Raw genomic sequence first — 22,479 nt, 5'->3', positions numbered from 1 at the left:
CTCCAGGCACACGCTGTCCACCTCTGAGAAGAAGCTTTGCAAACAACGTCCACACATTTCCATGATGCTTTATTTGTGATGGAGTACATTATAGGCTAAAATGACCTCCCCAAAAATAACCTACAGTCTTATTTTTTTAGATTGCAAGGTTCAGTTGCTATAGAGCCAACTCTAACTAGCTAATAAACTCAACAATAAGTACCCTAACCCAGATGAGGTGAGCCGGTTTTAGTGAAAGTGCTTTGTTTTTGTTTTTTTGTTTTTAACAACAGACAGTCCACTCATGTCATACTTGGTTGAAGTAGTGCCCAATGCTGAATTGAGCTGCTTCTCATCCTCCAGGACTTCCTTCCGGTGGAAAGGTAGACTCACCTAGCCTTCTCCCTCATCCTGAGTAGGTTTTAGAGTTGACGTGTCAGAGACAGAGAAAGTTGGCATGTCAGAGCCTAGGCTCTCAGCCTGCTCAAAGTCCTTTATCTGGAGTTCCTCAAAGGCGATCTGCTGGAGCACTGATTCCGTGTTGCTGTGAATGATCTGATGGGCCGCGAGAATGTGCTTCCGCTGTGCATTCCTCACTGGGCCAAAGCAACAGGAGAACTTTTTAATTAATTTCCTGCTTGAAACCATCCCTCAGTGAGTGCTTATAAGACAGGAGGGGGAAAAACAGTAAATTTCCAAAACACACATTCTCTGCTTTGGGCTAACTGTACTCAACAGAAAACGACTTGTGCTATGTTTTAGAAGGACACTGTGAAAAATACACCAGACCTGTTATCTTTTAAATCTGAAGTGTTCCTCTGCTGAAAGCTTACTCACTGTCTGTGGCACTACTGAGAGATAATCGGATCATCAAGGTTCTAGTGTCACCAAAGAGTTAATCCAAATGCCAAATCTAACTCTACATGGCATAGACTTTGGATCTGGTTAACTTTGGTGTGTGACATTTTGAATTTTAAAAGCTTTCTTAAGATAATGAAAATCCCCATAACAAAGAACCCACTGATGAGTCATAGTTCTCACTGATAGTCATGAGTGTGAACTAGGGGAAGTAGGCTCTACGGTGTGCTGTTGAAGGGCACATCCTGGCTCTGGACCACGCCTTTCTCATTCTCAGAGCAGGAGATGCATGTACTGCCTCAACTCCATGCCTCTGTTTTTCTGTCTCACTGCGGCCCAGGAATGACAGATTCACTGCCGATGGGGGAAACATCTAAGACTGTGAACTTAGGAGGCAATCTTAAGTGCCAATCCTAGGAACGTGTATTACCAAGCCTTAGGACAGAAGCAGCAAGTGCTGCAGTCCTTGGGAAGGACAAACGTTCATGTCGATAATGGTGGTGATGTCAGCAATCTGCGTTTGTCCTTAGTGTTAGAGACTGCTTTAAGCAATTGACCTGTCGGCACTTACTTAATTCAACCACAACCATAAAAGAGAATATTATTAACAGCCTCATTTTCAGAAGGACATGCACACAAAGGAATTAATTAGATAACTTATTCTAAACCATACAGCCAGCTAGTTAAGGACAGTAAGACGTACTATAGACTAGGCATGGTGGCACATGCCTGTAAGCCCAGCACTTAAGAGGCTAAGGCAGGAAGATTGCTAATTCAGGGCCAGCCTGGGCTACGTACTATATGTCACCAAAGGAAAAATAAAAAGTACTATGTATTCTTTATTCTTCAGGTATTGGTTACTTTGCATAGGGAAACTTACTCAGCAGAGCACCCCACTTTGCAGTAATGTGGTTGAAAAAGCAGGGGCTTTCAGGTCACCTTGGTCAGGACTCAACCCTGCAAGTCATTTGTTCCCAATCACTAATTTTCTTTACAGAAAAATGAGAACACATGTATAGCGCTTATAAGAGATTAACGTAACATGCGGTTTCTAAAGCTTAAGGTACTATCTTGAGCTTGGCATGAACAGTAAGAAAACAGGGCTAGGGACCACAGGACCCAAGTTTGGTGCCTTGCACCCGCGTCAGGTAGGTAGCTCACAACCACCTGTAACCTCAGCTCCAGAGGATCTGATATCCTCTTCTTGCTTCTGTAGACACACACACACACACACACACACACACACACACACCGGGGGGGGGGAATGGAGAGAGAAATAGAAAGACAGAGAAAATAAATCTTTATTAAAAACAAGATAAGTTAAAGCATAAACATATCAACATATCTTAGCCTTGGGTAAAGCATGTGTGTAAAACACGCAGTTCTCATACTTGAAAGGAGAAACAGAACCAGGCCCTGTGGTGCAGACTTTTAATCCCAGCTATCAGGAGGCACAGACAGGAGATCTCGGTGAGTTTGAAAGTTCCAGGACAGCAAGAGAGCCCCTGTCTTGGGGGTGGGGGAAGAGAGAGAGAGAAAGAGGGGAGGGGGAGAGGCAAAAGTTCCAAGTGTTCACACTCTGTACAGATATAGAAGGAACTGAACATAAAATATAAAGAAATCAGTGTTACATGAGAAGGCCGAGGACCCACACACCCACACACTGACATTTCCCTCTGGGTCCCCGACATTCAATATCCCCCTCCAAATCTTTCCTCTTAGGGCCCTCAAGGAGATTTGAGAAAGACTTTTTTTTCTTAATTATTTCACCTTTCAAATTTTTATATGTATGTGTTGTAGGTACATGCTCATAAGCGCAGGTGCCCTCAAAGGCCAGAAGTGTCAAATCCCCCAGAGACGGAGTTACAGGTGGTTGTGAGCCACCCAACCTGGGTGCTGGGAACCAAAGCTGGATCTTCTGCTCTGGCTGTTGAGAGGGAATTTCAATCTGGTAAATATTCAGCTCATTTTTCCATCCCATCTCTTTCAATCCCCTCAGGGAAGGTGGCTCTGAAGAAGGCTGACCTAACTTTGGACCTGGAAAAAATAGGAAGGGCTTGCTATTTTCTCACAGACCTTAAAACCATAGCAGCCCTTCACACTATAGCATACAGTACTCGATCTGAGTGTTTAGCCCATGGCCGTGGACACTGTAATGCGCTGATGGAGACAGAACAGCAATTGTCCGTATGGCAATTAGGTCGAATCCGTGAAAACATAAGACACGAACGTTCTGTTTGACGACACTCACGTTGCTGGGAATCTCAGGGTCGTGGCCAGGAAGTGTGTAAATATACTGACTACAATAAAAATCAGAATTTACAAATGGACACTGTAAACAGATGAACCGTTGAGTGCTAGAGGGTACCTGCTGTAAATTATACTGCCATGTGTAGGAGAACTATCAGTGTTCTTTGTCCTAATGCATTAGAGTCTAGTAGTCCTTTGTCCCTAATGAAGCAAATCTTGCATTTTTCTGCTTTGATTTCTCCAGAAGTTTTTACAAGCTAAAGGCTTGTGGGTCACTGTCCGTAGTCCCGTCCTGATGATATCCTTCCCTGGGATCAGATCTGGCTGCAACAATTTGAGGATTCCAGAAGAATCTTTTTCTTTTTTAATTTTAGTTTTATTATTTTAGTTACATGTATGTGGGAGTGTGTGGTGGTGGAAGGGGAGCGCCCACATGAATGCAAGTGCCCACAGAGGTCAAAGGTCAGGTGTGTCAGATCCCACTGGAGCTGGGGTCACAGGCAATTGTAAGCCACCTGATATGGGTACTGGAAATCGAACTTAGGTCCTCTGGAAGAGCAGTATGTGCTCTTAACCACTGTGCCAATCTCTCCAGCCCCAAACGTATCTTGCTTTTTAATACATGTTCTTTCCTTTTCTATTCATTAAAAGTACCATTATTTTAAAAAAATGCCATTTTTGACAAAGGCTAAATTGAAATGGTTGTACTGAGGTGCCACCCTGGCAGAAGTATTGTTAGTGACCCAGGAAACAGCAAAATGTCCTTAGACTCTCAGAGTATCCCTGCTTTTCAGGACCCACTGTTTCTGCACCCAGTCAGCAGGAGGCTGCGCCTGTGTGGACCACAGAATATAGCTCCCTGGCAGCTTGAGAACATTCTCTTAAAGAAGTTGAAACTGGCATTCTGACAATCTTACTGGAGCCAATCCTGTCTCTGCTGGAGGCGGTGAGCCTCTTCAGCCAAGCAGCAAGAAAAGGGCCAAGCAAGTTCTGAAGCCAGACCAGGACTTCTTCAGAAATCCCCACACCTTTGTTTGAAGATACAGCCCTGGGACAGTGATGAGAGTCTATGGGGATGTGGGGGGGGCACTTACCTTTTTCTTTGACAAAGTCTTTTTGTACCTCTGGGATGAGAAAACTGTAAACCAGCTCGGCAACAATCTCCTCTGACTGAAGGTAAGTTCGGCTGGCAAACAAGAACAAGCAAAGGAGCAGATAAACAAATGAACTCCTCACTGTGTCCCTGCTTGGGTGGCTGATGGTCACAGAGACCCAGGTGGCCTACATGAGCCACTTGTAAATACCAAGATCTGAGAGAGTGCATTCCTAGTAAGCTTGTTTGACTTCCTCAAAAATTAGAATCTGACCCTATCCAGCCTGCTATGAAGCGCATGTTAAAAATTCTGCAAGTGCTTAGAAGTCTAAAACCTTAGGATTAAGTCCAAAAATGTCAGAAGTATACATTCGCTTTGCTTTTATGTTCTGGGCACTGTAATGATGCATGGGATGAAATAAGCCCAAAGGATGGAGGGAAACGGGGAATCCAATCCCTAGTGCTCCTACAGGAAGGGTACGGGCACGCTGAGCTTCAGCATAAAGTTATGTTAGGGACCCAATGGATGTCAAAGCTTGGCTTACAGATTGCTGGTGGGGGTCCTAAGTGCTGGAAAGAGCAAATCTGAATGACAGTGGCTATGACATCATCTCTTTCCGTCTCCCCTCACGATGCATACCGCTTCTCCATTTCATAAGCGATGTCGTTGATCTCCTCAGCGATCCTCTCGATCTCTTCTCTGGCTTGTTCCTCTGCAGTCTGTTCTTCAGTGTTCAGTATGATGTCTTCCAGGTAGGAGGTTACCGTACTCTGGTGAACTTTAATCACCTGTGTGTGGGGGACAACAATAGTACTTGGGAACTTCTCTGGTAAACAAGACAAAAGCTACACAAAGGTGGCTTAATGACCCCACAGTCCGTATATTCTCTTAAGTCACCAGTCCTGTCTGTTTCTCAACTGCCTGCCTACGCTTTCTAGGCAGCCCCACGAAAAGCACCGCTGAAAGATGATCGTTTCAGATCGATAGCCTGGCTTGGACCCTGGTTGTTGTCAGCAGTGTGACTTGACCAAGGTACCTAACTTGTAGCAGAGGCTAGGGAATATTTCCCAACACCCTTTCTGTCTTTTATCTTAAATAACAGAATCTCTGGATTTCAGCTAGGTGAACAGGTACTCAAGGACTACATTTCCTAGCTCCTGAAGGATCCAGTCAGGTCCACGTGACCAAGATCTGACCAAGAGAAGGTATGCTGAGGTGATGTACTCAACTTCTAGGAAAGCTTCTTACGGGGGAAGATGTAGCTTCCTTTGCCCTTTTCCTTTCCTCTCTTTTTATGTTTTATTTCATGAACACAAACCCTTTGGTGATAGTAGTCGGCTTAGGTTGCCACAAGAGCCATACATTAGAGGCTGCAGAGCAGGAGGCCAGAAGGACCCCAGGTCACTCACGGGTTTGCTGAATTGTCACAATGGCCCTTAATTTCTTTTTTGGAGATTTCTTGATATTATGAAATAGAATTCAGAGGGTTTTGGGAGTATGCAGACACATATGTGTACAGTATGAACTAGAATTAAGTCAGTATCCATATACTTGCTGCTAGTGCCTGAGAAGGCCATCAGGTCCTTCCCACCACAGCCTGCCTGAGAAGGCCACCAGGTCCTTCCCACCACAGCCTGCCTGAGAAGGCCACCAGGTCCTTCCCACCACAGCCTGTTTCCACTTTCCTGATGGTCCTTACTCAGCGTTAGACGTTTGCTAATTATGTAACCTCAGGCATAACCAACTGGTTCCTCCCCTCTACCCCCCCACACACACACACATACACACAAAGTATCATGAGCATCAACTATTAACCTTTGTATATACATATTTTGCATGTATGTATGTGTCTCAACAAACTGTGAGTCTCGTAGAGGCAAAACCACTTTTATGCCTAAATATTTCTGTTCCTTAGAGGGCCCATCAAGGCAACCTAAATATGTGATACTTATTCTTCATGTACCTTCAACCCCAATATCAGCCTTGGACCCCTTGCCTTCCTGTTGTTAGCATCTTGGTGGTAGTTCCATACATTATCAACCAAGACACTTGTTGAATGTCAAATCTGTGCAGGGCGTGTGCTGATGCTGCAGAACGCACAGTGTGAACACACAGTGTGTCTGCTCTTATGAAGTGCTGCATTTATTCAGGAAGCAAGTTACAAAGTCGGAACATTAGATAGCTGAGTCACAAAATACAGATGAGGCGGGTTTAATAGGGTTAATATGTATATGCATAGTTATATATATTTATATATAAAATGACATATGTCCTTGCACATAAATGGTTCTTAAATCAGGCCCAAAAACCTAACTCTCTTGTGTCCTTTCTAGACGTCACTGAAATTTCTGCTACCCCAAGCCAGTTGAGTTATATTCTTGATTATGCTCCCGTCCCTGAACTCAACATTCTCTCCACCTACCTACCTCAGAGAAGAGGAGCCACAGCCTCAGGTTGCATAAGCCATAGGCTAGTCACCATTCTTCACCTCACCCCATATCTCCTCCCTCTGGCCTCGACTCCTTTAAGAGGATCTAGTTCTTGGCCTCATTTGCTCCCTTCAAGGAATCTTGAATCCCTGAACTAAGTACAGGTTCTATGTCATTTAAATTGCAGGAGAGGAGGGCTGTGTCTGTGTTTTCCCCGAGAGTGTCTCTGCACTTCCTAATGTAGAGTGGAAACCAAAACACACAAATCCCGTTTTATGTCACGAAATGTCTGTATGAGTTCCAGAGAAATCGCAGTATGGGGGGGATGTCTTTGTTCACATTTGGCTCCCTCCGGAAGTTTACATCCGCCCAGCTGCCCCGGCTTGCCTCCATAAATATCTGGTCCTCTTGCTTCAGACGCCTTTGCTCCACCTGGCGCCGACCACTCTCTTCAGCTTCTCGCATGCGCCGTTGGCGCTCAGCCAGCATGGCAAAGGCGTGGATCCTCCTCTCCTCCTGAAGCCTCACCAGCTCTTTGGACAGGAAGTCGAACATATCCGTCAGCACTCTTCCTTCCAGGTCACCCAAGTGGTTTTCAACCACTGACAACTGAAAAACAATAAAGACAATAAAGACTCTAAGGATAGGCTCCACTCAGAATGGTGGCCATTAAGTGTGGATGACTCAAAATGAGCAAGGTCATTGTCAGAACAGCCTTAACCGGAAATACTATGCCCCAATGGCCCCGCCCTGGGGCACTTATTGTACAATGTAATACAAACTTAGATTTGAGGAGGCAGATTGCCTAGCCAGTCCCTGATGGACCACATCCCTCAAGTTACAAAGAGGACCTAGTGAAACTTTTTTTTTAGCAACACAATGCAATTTCTATAAATGTTATGTGGAAAGTCAGACATGAAGGAAAAGCAGAAGCTTCTTACTAAAGGTAATATTGTATCCAACTTAATAAAATGAAATTTCCTAGAAATTCACTTATAACAACTTTTAATTTTTAAATGTCCAGTCTTTTCCTACAAGCTTGAAGGACTTTAAAACTTTGAATAGCATGAAAGTGTAAAACGTTGGTACTTTTTTTAGACTTTTAATAAGTTCAAAGGTATCAACAGCCATCTTTAAAAGACCGTAAGATAAAGCTTAACTGCCCATGTACCACTGAGGTAAAATAAGGGACCCATGGAGCATTCAGGCAATGCCACTGATGTATGGGTACCCATGCCCTGGCTTTCACAGAAAGAGGAGGAGGAGGAGGAGGAGGAGGAGGAGGAGGAGGAGGAGGAGGAGGAGGAGGAGGAGAAGAAGAAGAATGTTTAAGATGACTTATCTGCTCCCTTCCCCCTTCTTGAGCAAAAGGAAAGTCTCCCGCCATGGTGGCTCTGCTCAGAGCCCCCTCTGGTTTGTGTCTCGAGGGAAGGGATATTCACAGGTCGCAGGGGTAATGACGCTGGCTGAGACTGTCTGTCAAGGGTAGTGGTTAGCTCGGCTCCCTCATCCCATCCTCACCCTCACATCCTTTCCAGCCCTGAAGTTCAGTATCCTTTTTGACAGTGAACACTAACAAGGGTGAAGCTTGTCACTACTCTTTCATGTATCAGAGTGAGCTCAGCCCAGGGAGGGTAGATTCTACCCCCGTCTTCATGGATCTTAGCACTCTTATTCCCTAACCTGCTAACCTAAGATCCCTGCATGTCTGCTCGATGTTCAGCTTCCTTCCTTTCTGGGAAACGTAGCTGGGGTGCACAGCAGTGCTCAGAAGGCATTATCACCACAGTCATTACCATTCACTCATCACAAAATGGAGCTGTGTTTCCTGAACAGTTCCCACAGAAATGGCGGAAGGTAAGAAGACCAGCATTCCTGTGTGTGTGGAACGGTCCTCTCCCTCCTACCCTTGCACTGGGTTCCTCCATAGAACTGAAGTTGAACAGTCTTTGGAGGGGGACAGTATTTCCAATAACCCTTCCTATCTTGCTTAGCTGACATGAATATCCACTACATAGTCGGCTTAGCTCTACATGCCTCAAAGAGCCAAGGAAGAATTTTTCCCATCTCCCCTTGGGCCTACTGCTCCCATGGCTTTGTGTTCCCTGTCTGAACATCTCCAAGACACTAAAACCACCAGATTTAGACACCCTAGGTCCATATTATCTTCATCTTGCATCCTTTAAGGTGGCACAGCTGTGGCTCTCTTACTGTTTCACCTCCAACTTTGCCCCTGCTCCCCCAAGCTCACTGAACATCATTGGCATTGATGTCATATAAAATTGACTCCCCCCCCCGGCTCACTGACCACCTATGGCATTGCTGTCATATCAGAAAAAGTAAAGCTGCTGTCATTCCCAAGTTGGTTGTTACTTGTGCTCAATTCCCATATAGCCAGAGAGTTATTCTAAGTGGGTTATTCAAAGTGGGTCAAGTAATGTTGCTGTAAGTACTACAACTTTAACACTAAAGCTCTGCAAATACTGAGAACAGGAGTAAATAGCTACAGTGTAGTCAATAGCACTTAAGAGTGAGCACAGACAGATGGACGCTGGATGGGCAGGGATTTGTTCTTCTCAGTTTAGCGTCAAAGTTGGGGAGCCTGACAAGAGTCACCAAACACTGTGACAGAGGCATATTTAATGGGCAGTTTATTCAGCAAGAGCAATCTTCACTCCAAAATTCCAAAATAACGCTAATGTTTTAACAGAAATCTTACATTGTGGGTTTTTTTTCATGTTATTTTTTTCTTACTCATTTAGTCTTTCTGCTAAGCCCAGGATTGAGAGAGTTCAGCATAGTTACTAAATAAATGTTTAAGAAAACTAGAAAGGGAAAAATTTTAGAGTTGGAAAAGGTATGCTTGTCTTTGGCTCTTCTAGACAGGGTTTCTCTATTTAACAGCCCTGGCTGTCCTGGAAACTCCCTTTGTAGACGAGGCTGGCGTCGAACTCGTATATCGGCCTGCCTCTGCCTGCGCCACCACCGCTCAACCTCTTGTTCTTTAAGAAAAGCGAAGAGCATCATTTCCACTCAGCTGGGGTCCGCCCCCATTCATATTTTGGGCTGCCCAGAATGCTGTGCGCCCGGCTATAGAATAATTTTTATATTCCTTTCAGCTATTGTTATTCCAATGCTGTAATAACAGTAACCATCCCTCAAGCGGATGCACAGCAAGTCAGAAAGGGCGCAAAAGGATGCAAAGGGCGCGAAGGGCAGAACCTTGTCCTCGTGCAGGTTCCTCTGCGGCTGTAGAGCCAGGGTCACTTGCTTCTCCGCTTTCTTCACTAGCTTGTCATCCTCTTGCAGGGCGTGGCTGGTGCGCAACTCCAGGATCAATTCCAGCCGCTTCTCCTTTCCCTCAAACATCTGCACCAAAGCAAATCCAAAAAGCTCTGCCTGTTAATCTTGTGCCAAGATGGCGAGGGCCACGCAGTGAGCTGTGAGACATGTGTGAGCGAGTTCCACACCTACTGCTTGCCAGTTCACCAGTGAGAACCCACTCCCTTGAGCACTCTGTGCAGCGATGCCGGTGCGCATGAGGGCCCCCTCCTCCTCCTTTCTCCGTCTTCCCTTTCTCTCCCCATCCTCCTACCCTCCCCCCTCTCTCCTCTCTTGTCTGTGTGGTTATGGGTATGGGTGTGTGGATGTATGCTTTCAGTGAGCTGCTTTCTCCATCGGACACACTGGCAAGATAGCAACTACAGGGTCATGTTAAGGAACTAGAGTCCTCCACTCAGTTACTGTACCCCTTTAAAAAATTCTGTTAACCTGAGATGGCAGTATTTAAGGCCAGTTTGCTTTTCCAATGAATGGGCCTCCTGCCTCATAGCACACAATCAGCTGTCTAAAGGGTACTCCTGATTCCCCCCCAGATTACTGAGAGAAGAGGAGAAAGCACAGTGCTGAGCTCAGGTGCTCGCCAGCTGCCCTGGACTTGTCACATCTGAGTCTCTCAAGAACTACAGCCCTCAGGAAAAGAACCATGGAAGAGGATTTTGTGTATTTTACAGAAAGATGTGACTGCAGAAGCAGCAGATATCATCCCACCAAGGCGTAAAGTCAGGATCAGTACAAGGCCTGCTGGTTGTTAGGGGAACACCCCTCAGACTCGAGGGGATACACACAGGATACAATGGGAGCAGGAGTTCAGAGCTGTAGCTACTTTTTGTTTATAACACAACTATTGCTCACTCTGTGCAAACTCCAATAACTGTTTTAAAATGTATTAGAAAATTAGGGAATCCCTCTTGGTTTGTAACATTCTAACAGTCAAAATACAGAGGAGCAAGTCTGGGGAGTTAGCAAGCCCACGGGGAGAGAAAAACAGTTCACACAGCCTGAGTTACAACTGTGGCCCGCCACAGGCAGGTGCTTCCTCTTTTCTTGACCTTGTGTGGCCCAGATGGACAAGGATGGCACTGGGGGAAAGGTAATTAATTCTATAGTGCGGCAGAACGGGGCCCAAGGTACAGGAGGGAATTCCCCTAGGCAGCAAGCACACAGTTTCTATTGTTTCCTCTCAAGGGAGAAACGCTGGCCCAGTGGGCAGACCTACGCACCATGTTCTGCACGACTCTGCCCCGGAGTAACTTCTGCAAGTAGATGACAGCCATTTCTATTTCTCCTTCTTCCTACAGAAACAAAGAGGGGAGCGGCCTGAGAACAGCAGCAGCCCGGGCAGCTAGCAGTTTTTGAAGACTTATTTCAAGCATAAGGCTGAGGTAGATGCCAAAAGACTTGAGAGTAAGATGGGGCTCTGCTTTCCTCGAACACACCGTGTCTCAAATGTTACCTACTGCATCATTGAAATTTTTATTTTATGAATCATTTTTATTTTATGAATAATGCATCATTAATGAGAGCCTGAAAGAAAGAAGGAACGACGGGATTGCCAGGTTAGCCCTCCACATGAAACCACTTCTGGCAAAATCGTTCTGCATCCGAAACTACAGCTAATAATGTCCTCTAGCAATGGGACGTTCATGCTTGCTTATGAGCAATGAAGAAAGCAGGTACAGCATGTGGGGGGGGGTGCTTTTCACATGACTTAGCTACATTGGCAAAATCAGGATACAATGGGTAAGAGTCACCACCTAAAAAAATTTAAATAGCTATGTCATCGCAAAGAGATCCAGAGACTACAGTGTGCTCAGCCCTAAATGGGGCAACTCCATCACTCTGCTCCTCCAAAGGTTCAGGGATTATCATGGAAGAGAGAACAGAAAGAGGGTAAGAGACAGAGGTGGTGGGCAACTATAGTAAATGGTATTTTCTGGATGTGACAGCACCATTGTACACATGAACTCACAGTGATTGTGTTACTGGACACTCATTAAGTCTCACCTCCAGCTGACAGGCTACTAGCAGTTGATCATGGTAGGAGAGGGAAGACAATTTTCTTCGAGAATGCAACCCCAAGAGGTTACCCATGCTCCAGTACATGGCCCTGTGCCCTTACAAAACTCACAATACTCAGCGGGTTTTAAAAGAGCACGTGAATACAATTAGGGCATTAAAGACAAGGGCATCATGGATTTGGCCGGCAAATGGATGGAACTAGGAAATATCATCCTGAGTGAGGTAACCCAGACCCAAAAGGACATGCATGGCAGGAACCCAGCATGGCTGTCCTCTGAGAGGCTCTGCCAGCAGCTGACTGAGACAGATGCAGAAACTTACACTAAGCCACCAACCAAAGGGCATACATGGGCGGGTCCGAGGCCCCAGGCACTTCCAGAGGACTGACTGGCTTGTCTGGCCTCAGTGGGAGAGGGAGGATTCGACTAATTCTTGGTGCCCCAGAGAAGGAGGATGCCCTGGGGTGGGGGGCACTCTCTCAGAGGGGAAGGGGTTGGGAGATGGGGTGAAGAACTCTGGGAGGGGGAACCAGGAAGGGGAGCAGCATTTAGGATATAAGTAAATTAAGTAATTAATTAAAAAAAGAGCACGTGAAACTGGGAGGAATTCATGGTAGAAGAGAATGAGGAAGGACGTGGAGCAGAGAGAACGGGAGTCCGGCTCAAAATACGTGATCTGCGTGCGTAAAACGCTGCGTCAAAAGCAGCAAACCTGGAAATCTAGTTAAGGCCTCTCACTGTAAAGGTGGCAGCAGGGCAGTGGGGGAGCTGACACCCGTGACGGACAACGAATGAGTAACCGTGTGAGCAGAGTCTGGAGAGGGAGCCTTTCTTGGCCCAGTAGTGGAGACCCAGCTAGTCAGTGTTCCTTCAGAGTACCCCCAGAGAAAGCCAGGGCCTTCAGAGGCTCTCTCTCACCGGCTGCATCCCTCCTCTGAGAAGAGTGCTGTCATCTGAGTGATCCTGCTGCCCTGGCCTCCCTCCCCAGTACTGAGGTTACAGGGCATGCCACTATCCTTCTCTCTCTCTCCTCCCTCCTTCCCCTTCTCCCTCTCCCCCTCTTCCCTCTTTCCTTCCTTCTCCCCTTTTCCTTCCCCTCCTCTTCTCTTCCTCCCTCTCCCCCTCCTCCATCCCCTCTTTCTCCTTTTTCCCCTCCTCCTTTCCCTCATCCTCTTCTTTTTTTTTTTTTTTTGTTTTGACATACATGAGGATTACCTTCTAATAACTATTTTTCATTCTTCGGATTTTTATTCTTGAAAGGACTGGGTTTAGATTTCACTTGGATTATATTTGTATGCCGTAGTTGTTTGATACATGCAAATTAAGAGAGAACTGGGGGTGGGGTAGAGAGATGGCTCAGTGGTTAAGAGCACTGGCTGCTCTCCCAACGGACTGGATTTCCATCCCCAGCCCCTATGATATCGCTTACAGCTCTCTGTAGCTCTGGATCCAGGGGAATCCAAAACCCTCTTTTGGTCTCCGTGGTCAATGCCTTCGTGTGGTGCACAGATACATGTGCAGACAAAATGCCCAGACACGTAAAACAAAAGAAATAGAACTCAAAAAAATTTAAAAGAGAAGGAACTGATTTTAAATCAGAGTTTGAAACACTAACACTGTTAGCTTGTATTTGTTTTCTACCCAGACTACCCTAAGCATGAGCCAACTGAAGTCATTGTATGTAGTGTTTCAAAGAAAAGCCTCAGACTTACATAGGAAGACATTTCCAAGGAGGGGGTTGGAAGCCGAGCCTGAGAGATGGGATTTTTTTGCAGGAATCGCAGAGATTTCATTCCTTCTAGACCTTTATTCTTCTTATCCAACAGCGCCTGAAATAAATACCAACCGATGTCATCTCTTGTTCTCCCAGACTCCTCCAGTGCCAGGTCTAGACTGTGTATCTGAGTATCAGAGTCTCTAAGCCTATATTCAAGGTCAGCCAAACCCGTTCTGGCTGGCATGTTTGTACTCATATAGTGTGCTATCACACTCCTAGGTATTCATTAACCACTAAATAAATACAGCATCTATTTTCAAATATATATTAACTGATGTCATGCTATGTGTGTGTGTGTGTGTTCGTGCCTGAGTGCACATATATGCACTATGTGTGTGCTTCAGAGGTCAGAAGCAGAAATCGAGTCACCTGAACCTGGAGTTCCAGGTGGTTGTAAGCACCATATAGATGCTGGGAACTGAACCCTGGACCTCAACAAACCAAATCCAGGTCCTTTGCAAGAGCACTAACCTCTCTTAACTGCTGAGTCATCTCTTCAGCCCCTACCTGGTTTTGTATCGATTTCCATCAAAGATCTCTAGGATTTTTTTTTTTTTAATTTTTAAAGGATCCTGGGCAGGGCAGTGGTGGTGCATGCCTTTAATCCCAGCACTTGGGAGTCAGAGGCAGGCAGATTTCTGAGTTCAAGACCAGGCTGGTCCACAGAGTGAGTTCCAGGACAGCCAGGGCTACACAGAGAAACCCTGTCCCAAAAAAACAAAAGAAGGATTCCATTCTGTGTGTACATACACATAAACTCAGGCACCTGCTTCCACACATCACTAACTGATTTCAATGAATATCAAAAGTAGGAGCTTCTCCTGTGTAGACAGTGAGTCAATAAATGATTAGTATGTCCTGACGTTGCAGGGGAACTGGAGAACATTAGACACACTTGTCTCTAAGTGGAGGGGGACCTTTTCTTTGCCTGGTGACAGGATATGTTCAGTTTTGTATTTTCACAGGTTCCCCACTTTTATCTCTCCAAAAGCCCCATCAAAATCATACATAAGGCTTATTTCAGCAATTCATTCTTAACATCAGGGAAATAGTTTACATTTAAAAGCACCAAGGGTTCTTGTGCTTGTGATGTAAAGCCTATACCTCGGTTAACTTTTGTCATAAAAGGATTTTTACATTACATTCTTTTTTCATAAGAACATAGGCAAGTGACATTTAAAGAAAAGCACAGTACTGACACTTGAAGCTGTTAACAGTGTACAAGGTATAACTGACATTTAGCACCTCCTAACTGTGGTGGTGACAGAACCTCTGAGTTCATCCAAAACAAAACCAGCAGGGATTGCTGCCAACTCTGGGCAGCCAGGGCTGGGGGAGCAGTAAAGACACAGCAGTGGGCGGGTATTAATATACCATCAGCTGGGGAGCTCAGAGAGCAGAGCCCTGGGCCACACCACGAGAAACCATGGAAAATCAGGAGTGTGTATGTACACCGAAACAGATCTATCATTTATGTAAGAAAATTTGACAATAACCATCAGAATGATAGACGTGCACATGTTGTGACGTTGTGGTCCAGCAATTCGGTGTCTGAGAACATCATGTGTGTTCGCCCATATACCAAAGGGTACAGACAAGAGTCACTGAAACACTGAGTTCAGTGCTAGTAATTCATAAGCAACCTAAATATCTACCAAGGTGGCGGCATACAACAATCCATCATTAAAGTGTAAAGAACAGTAAGATAGCTGTTCTGCTAGTATTGATATAGATAGGCATGCAAGACATTAAATTAATAAAAAGCAAGAACAGTTTATTTTATGTATTTATGACTTATGTGAGGAAGGTTAGGGCTAGGGCTGCAGCTCAGTGATAGATGTTGGTCGGGCATGCTTGGCGGACTGAGTTCAATCCCCAGCACCAAAAAGAAAATGTTTTTAAGAGATGCCTTATAGGGGCTGGGGAAGGGGCTCGGTCAGTGAGGCGCTGCCCAAACAAGCCTGAGGACCTGAGTCAGATGTCAAAGAATCTACTTAAGAAGCTATAGGAAGCAGTGCACACCAGGAATCCTAACCCTGGGGAGGAAGAGGATCCCTGGGGCTTGCTGGCCAGCCACGTGAATCAGCAATCTACAGGTTCAGTGAAGGATGCTCTCTCAAAACATAATAAGGTGGTAGGTAAGCAATTGAGGAAGACACCCAATATCTACCTCTGGTTCACACATGTGCACATGCACACACACACACACACACACACACACACACACACATACTTCATTTTTTGAAAATCCAATGAAAATGGACATAGTAGCTTGCTCACTCCTGTAATCTCAGTACTTGGGAGGCCAAAGCAGGAGGGTCATGAAACCCAAGCTAGTCTAAGTTACACAGTGATACTTTGCCTCACTATATAGACACTGTTTAAAAAATCGTTAGATTAATGTTACTTTGTCTGTGTGTGTGTGTGTACACGAGTGCACACATGTGCGCACGCACACACAGAAATAAATGACAACTCTTAGAAGTTGGCTCTCTCTTTCCACCATATGGGTCTAGGAGATTGAACTCAAATAGGTCAGTTCAGGTAGTAAGTTGCTTTACTTGCTGAGACAACTCACCTGTCCATCAAAAATGTGGTTTTTCCAGTGAAATTTCTTACCAAGAACAACCTGAAAATATTATACTGTGGTAATTGCTTCAGGCCATTCTGGATATTTCTCCTCCGTGGTTTCTGTGCCATAGCACATGAAGCAACTTAGGAAGAGAGTTCATCACCCTCCCCTTGGACAGTTCTGGATTCTCAAAATAGTATATCCTTGCTTGCAGAGATGCTTTCCTGACAACCAGGTACGGATGAGTCTCTTCAACCCAGTACTCCAAACCAGGAGAGTCCATGTAAATGCATCTCACTCCAAACCCAAGAGGAGAAACAGAAACAAGGACACCAAAATAAAGCAACACCATCAATACCTACAGATACTTCAGACATCAGATGTGCTACAGCTCCCAGCAAGACGAATAGGATACTACCACATAGCCAATTTAATTCACCTATTATCTGTTGCCAAACTTTAGACTGTCAATTTTAGGCTACATGCTAAAAAGTATACTAAAAAAGGCAAGAAAAAAAACCCACAACTATCTAAATGGTCAAACCAACAAGTCCTAAGCAGGCACATCTTGGAATCATCAAAGGTTTAAAAATATCTCTGATTACTATGATAAAGGAACTGATGGGGAAAGTAGACAATGTATGAGAATCAATGCAAAGAGAAATGAAAACGTTCAAACAGAACCACAGTGCATAGTTAGAAATCAAAGTGCTGTACAGAAGCAGAAAATGCCTTCAACAGGCTCAGAACTGATGCAACATAGCCAAGGCAGGAATCAAGTAATTTGAAAATGGTCAATAAAAGCTTCCCAGGATGAACTGTAATGAGAAAGCAACCAGAAACAGAATAGAACCCCTGGGAATTGTAAAGAACAGCAAAAGCCATAACACACGAAGAGACAGAATACCAGATCATAGGAGAGGAGTCGGAGAGCTGGGCACTCCTTGACAGGAGGCTTGCGTGAAGCTCTGGCTTCAACTCCAGCACCTCATAAAACCAGCATGGTGGCTCATGTCCATGATCCCAGTTCACAGGAGGCAGAGACAGGAAGATCATAAGTTCAAACTCATCCTCAGCTACACAGTGAGTTTGAGGCCAGCCTTGGCTACACTGGGACTCTGTCTGGGGAAAAAAATAAATAAATAAAAGGGGGGGATAGGGAGGAAGAAAGAGGAGGGGGAGGAGAGGGGAAGAGAGAGGAGAGGGCAGAGGAGGTAGGAGGGGAGGGGGGAGGGGAGGGGAGGAGAGAGAAAGAAGAGAAAGGAGGGGAGAACAGAAGAAATACTTCAGGCAGTAATGACTGAAACTTTCCAAAATCATTCTAAAAACACCATTACATATCTAGGAAGCGTGTAGTACAATGAACAAGGCAAGCACCTCAAGTAAAGGCAAAACTGCAGATATATACTCCTTAAATTAAAGAAAGCCCCAAACAGAATATTTTGAAAGATACTAGAGGGCATGAGGAACATCACCTTTCCTACACAGAAGCAATGAGGACAACAGATTTCCAGTCAGAAATTACAACAATAACATGTTGAAGTGTTGGGAGAGAAAAGCGCCCAGGGTGGAGTTCTGTATAGGGTGACAAGATTCAGGCTGGAGATGCAGCTGAGGGTTAAGACTATGTGCTGTTCCTGCAAGAGGACCAGAGTTTGGATCCCAGCACCACCTGTGACTCCAACTCCATGGAATCTAGTGACCTCTTCTGGACTCCATGGGCATCTGCACTCGTGTGTGCGCACGTGTGTGTGTGTGTGTGTGTGTGTGTGTGTGTGTGTACACACGTGCATGAACACACACACACACAAAGATACATATTTTTAAGGAAAAGACTAAAATGAATTACCTTTGTGCTTTGAAGAACAGTGTCCAGAAAGTTAAAGGACAACCCACAGAATGAGGGATAATCTGGAAGTGATAAAGGTCTAATCTCTAGAATATTTTTTAAATTAACAAAAGGACAACTGGTTTTTAAAATGGACAAAATATTTAAATAGACATGTCTTTAAAAATATATAAACGACCAACAAGTACTTTAAAAGATCCTTAATGTCATCAAGCATCGGGGAAATGCAAATCAAAACCACATGGGGACGCCACCTCACTCATGCTGAAATGGCTAGAGGAGATCATAGGAGACAAAGGGACAGCAGAAACTGGAACCCACACACACTGCCACCGAGACAGAAACAGTGTAGTCACTTTGGCAACAACCAGGCAGTTCGTCATAACGTAAAACAGTTGCTGTGTGGGCTATCATTCCACTCCTACAGACACATCCAGAACAACCACGCCTCTCCAAGACTAGAGCACAGAAGGCCAGAGCACTAACGGAGATGACAGAAGCGCTCACGAGCTTAGGAGGGACTAAGTAGAATGTGGTCTCTCCGCTCAATGGACTGTTATGCAGTCACAAAAAGAACGAAGACCTGGAGTGGTGCTAGAGTATGACTGGGCCTCAGGAACACTGTGCTGGATGGGTGAAGCTAGTCACGAGATGCTGTGTGCTGTACGGTTCCATTTGTGCAGCACTGTTTGTTCAGAACAAAGAAATCCATAAAGAGAAAGTAGAGCGGAGATCGGCAGGGGATGGGGGGGGGGCTTAAGAGGTATAGGTATGGGGTTTGGGGTGATAGAATTAGACAGTGAGCACAGACACAAGCCTGTGAGCATGCTAACAGCCATTGGACTGTATGCTTTAAAGGGTGGATTTATTGTATATGAACTTTTACCTCCCTGCCCCAAGTGAAAGCAAAGGTGGAAGACTGGACCCAAAGCCTGGAGCTCACTGCCTGCAGACCATGCTGACAAGAATCAAATTCTTAAGGCAAAAGAAAAAACGATAGGGTCAGAGACTCACACGTCTGTAAAGACGGAGAACAGCAGAGACAGAACAAAAAAAGGTAAAATAAAATCTTTTGGTTTTCTTAATTTTTAAAATATTCATTGTTGGTGTGTGTGTGTTTGTGCACGCGCATGCGTGCACGTGCATGTGCCTTTGCCATGGGACACTTGTGGAGGTCAGAGGACTACTTTGTGGAAATGCTTTTCTCCCTCAGCCTTTCTGAGGATTGAACTCAGGTTGCTGGGATTCATCGGCAAGTGCCTTTATCTGCTGAGCCATCTTCTTCGCCTCTGTTTTATGTTGTTGTTGTTGTTTTTTAATTTTGGGGGGGTGTTGTAATTTTGTTATTGTTGTGTTATTTCCATTTTCTTGTTCATTGATTAAAATAAATTTTTAAAGCAATGAAAATAAAAATGTGCCAAGCGTGCTGGCACACACCTGTAATCCCTGAACGCAGGAAGTGGAGGCAGGAGGATAAGGAGTTCAGGGTCTTCTTCAGCCACACAGTTACTCAAGGTCTACAGGGGCCATGTGTGATCCATCTCAAAGAAATCAAAACAAATGGGGTGGGGGAGGGAAGAGAGTAAAAGTGTATTGCATGTTTATAGCACATATATTTGGGAGCTAAATGCCAATAATATCCCAGGGATGAATGGGGACTTGGAAACAATCTGTCCCCACATCAGAGAGGCATAGATAACATCTATGCAATCTGAAGGTAGGCTTTTATTAACTTATAAGTGTAACCACATCCTGGTCTCTCTTCTTCCTCTTCCTGCCTCTCTCCTTGCTCTCGGCATCAACCTCTCAGTATTGCTGAGGAGTTAAAGCAGCGCCTTGAACATGCTGCGTCTGATGTTCCCGAGTCTCATCTCCAGCCCCAAAGGGCTGGTATCAGAGTAACTCTAATCTCTAACCACAGTGCCCTTAAGCTAGAAGCTAACCAGAAACTGACTTAAAATTCCTATGTATTTGGAAATGTTATAAGGCATTAAATACAGGTTCAAAGCCACGTTGGATACTTTTAGATATCAGAATTAAGAATGGTGAATATCACATATCAAAACAAGTAAGACAGCAAAAATCAGTGTTTTGAAGGAAATGCTTAGTTTAAAATACTTATATAAAGTTGATGAATATTTGAAATTGATAATCTACACATTCAATTTTCTAAGCTTAGAAAAATAATCACAGAACAATTCAAAGAGAAAGATATATAATAAATACAAGAGAAAAAAGTAGTGAGGAGATATATATGTCTAAACCTGAGAATTCATTGTTTGGAAGAACAGTTCCAAGAAAATGAGCAACCCTCCAGTAAGAGAGATTAAGGAAAAAGAGTCAAAATTACATTATGAATGGGGGAAAAAAGGACATGATTATATATAAAACAAAATAAAAAATACAATCAGTGATCATGTCAAAAAACTGAACAGATAAAATGAGAATCTAAACAATATAATTTACCAAAATGAATGCAAAGTAGCTCTCTATGCTGTAAAGAAATTGAGGCACAGGTTATACTGTTTCCTGTGATGATGACAGCTTTGTACGTCTTTCCACACTGAAGGGACAGTTCATCTCAGTCTTGTTCAAATTCTTCTCCGAGGAGAAGGAAGAAAGGATGCTTCAAGATCATTTCAGGGGACTGCCCAAGTCTGGTACCAATCCCACACGTGGGACAGTTAGAAGGAAAAATCAGAGAGCAGTGAGCTCTACCATCTCACCCGTGAGCAGAGAAGTGAGACCTTAGTAAACCAGACCTGACAGTGACTTAAAATGAACGCTGCATCTTGACCAATGCAGGGTCCTACGATGATTCAGGGTAGGGTGGTATTCACAAGACATTTGCTCTGATGAACACAGCTGAGCACTGGAGAGGGGAACACGAACACATGATCCAAAGCTTTAGCAAATCAGGAGCGCAAGTAAGTTTCTGTAATACAATACAAAGTACAGGAAAAGAATCTGACAGAAAATGAGACCGCTGAGCACAGCATTCAAGGAGAGGCGAACGCAGGTGGAGATGGAGTAGGGGACAAAAGGTATACGTGGTCGTTATCGAGGTCCTAAGGTTTTTCAAAGTGCATGAGTCTGGGTTCACATGTTTACGTGTTCTTACATGTAGGCTTGTGTGCATGCTTAGGTGTGTATGGGTGTGTGTGTAAACCAGAGGTCAAACTTAGATATGGTTCCTCTGGACGTAGCCGCCTCGGTTTTTTCATGACGTCTCACTGAGACCTGGGGCTTGATAATTACACCAGGCTGATTGGCCAGTGAGCCCAGGGATGCTACGTCTGCCTCTCCAGTGCTGGGATATATGTGCTGCCACACCCAGCTTTCTTACCTGGGTGCTGGGGGTTGAACTTAGGTCCTCATGCTTGCCCAGCAAGTGCGTTACAGACTGAGCCATCACCCCAGGCCTTGAGGGCCTATAATTTTCATATGGAGTTGGGGTTCCCATAAGTTCTTATGTGTTACAGATACCACTGGGGCAAGCATATATCTGTGGACAGGAGGATGTCATAAACCAGGGGTTCCAAAGTGGGGTTCCTGGACCCACAGCAACAGTATCACCTGGAGACTTGTGAAAACTGCCCTACAGCGCCGAGGCTTCAGACCTATTGAACAGACACTCTAGGGGTGGAGCCTAGTTGCACATTTTAACAAGCCTGCCCTGGGATTCTGATGCCGACATTTGATGACCATCCAACTTTCTTGCTTAGCTTTTAAACTAGATGAAAAGGGACCCAGTCACATCACCTCTTCCTCTTAGTGCCCTAACAGCAAACATAAAAGGAAGAAGGAGCCTGTTACAACTCGTCACACCAAGTAATTCCCAATAGTAGAATTTGCTGAACGCCATAGTTTCAAGTTTTACACTATACAGAGCCAAAGGAGGGAGCACTTTCAGAAAGTAGTAACTTCTGTGTAGGGAGAGGTGACCTCTAGGAAGGTCTGCTAGTAGTTTGGAAGGGAAGCAGACTACACATTAGTTCTGGACAGCATGGGGGACCTCCAAGAGAGAAAGCCTAGAAAGGAGAAAGAATGTAGGTTGTGTTTCAGGTACATAATCACTGCTGCCTTTGATGACTCGTGGTTCAGGGTGTAGCATCTCTCGGTAGAAGTCAGAATGGAGGCATCTAGTCTTCAGAGCCTGACTATACCTTGTGAACCTCTGCCAACTCATAGTCAGTCTTGGCTGTCCTCTTCAGAAAGCCGGCCTTGGTGGTAATGATTTGGGGCTTTGGAGCTTTGATCCTTGGCTGTGTCACAAAATCAGGGAGGCACGACTCAAGTTCCACTAATCCT

The 22,479-nt window shown here is 44.9% G+C and overlaps 1 protein-coding gene across 1 annotated transcript in view; it reads right to left on the bottom strand.

Moving 5' to 3' along the window:
• Positions 1-372: 372 nt before the first annotated feature.
• Positions 373-22,479, bottom strand: part of Maats1 (MYCBP associated and testis expressed 1) — a 36,534-nt gene continuing 14,427 nt past the window's right edge. Inside the window, exons 7-14 of the mRNA XM_028788187.1 lie at positions 22,335-22,477; positions 13,683-13,799; positions 11,173-11,244; positions 9,833-9,979; positions 6,998-7,219; positions 4,821-4,969; positions 4,182-4,273; positions 373-575 (exon numbers count right to left, since the gene is read on the bottom strand). Of these exons, the coding sequence (XP_028644020.1) occupies positions 373-575; positions 4,182-4,273; positions 4,821-4,969; positions 6,998-7,219; positions 9,833-9,979; positions 11,173-11,244; positions 13,683-13,799; positions 22,335-22,477 (1,145 nt within the window). The remainder of the gene's footprint in view (positions 576-4,181; positions 4,274-4,820; positions 4,970-6,997; positions 7,220-9,832; positions 9,980-11,172; positions 11,245-13,682; positions 13,800-22,334; positions 22,478-22,479) is intronic.

The sequence above is a fragment of the Grammomys surdaster genome, unplaced genomic scaffold, assembly GCF_004785775.1.
Source record: "Grammomys surdaster isolate TR1022 unplaced genomic scaffold, NIH_TR_1.0 125704, whole genome shotgun sequence".
Classification (NCBI taxonomy): Eukaryota; Metazoa; Chordata; class Mammalia; order Rodentia; family Muridae; genus Grammomys; species Grammomys surdaster.
Note: the sequence above shows the minus strand (reverse complement) of the source record. Positions and strands in the feature narration are given on the sequence as shown.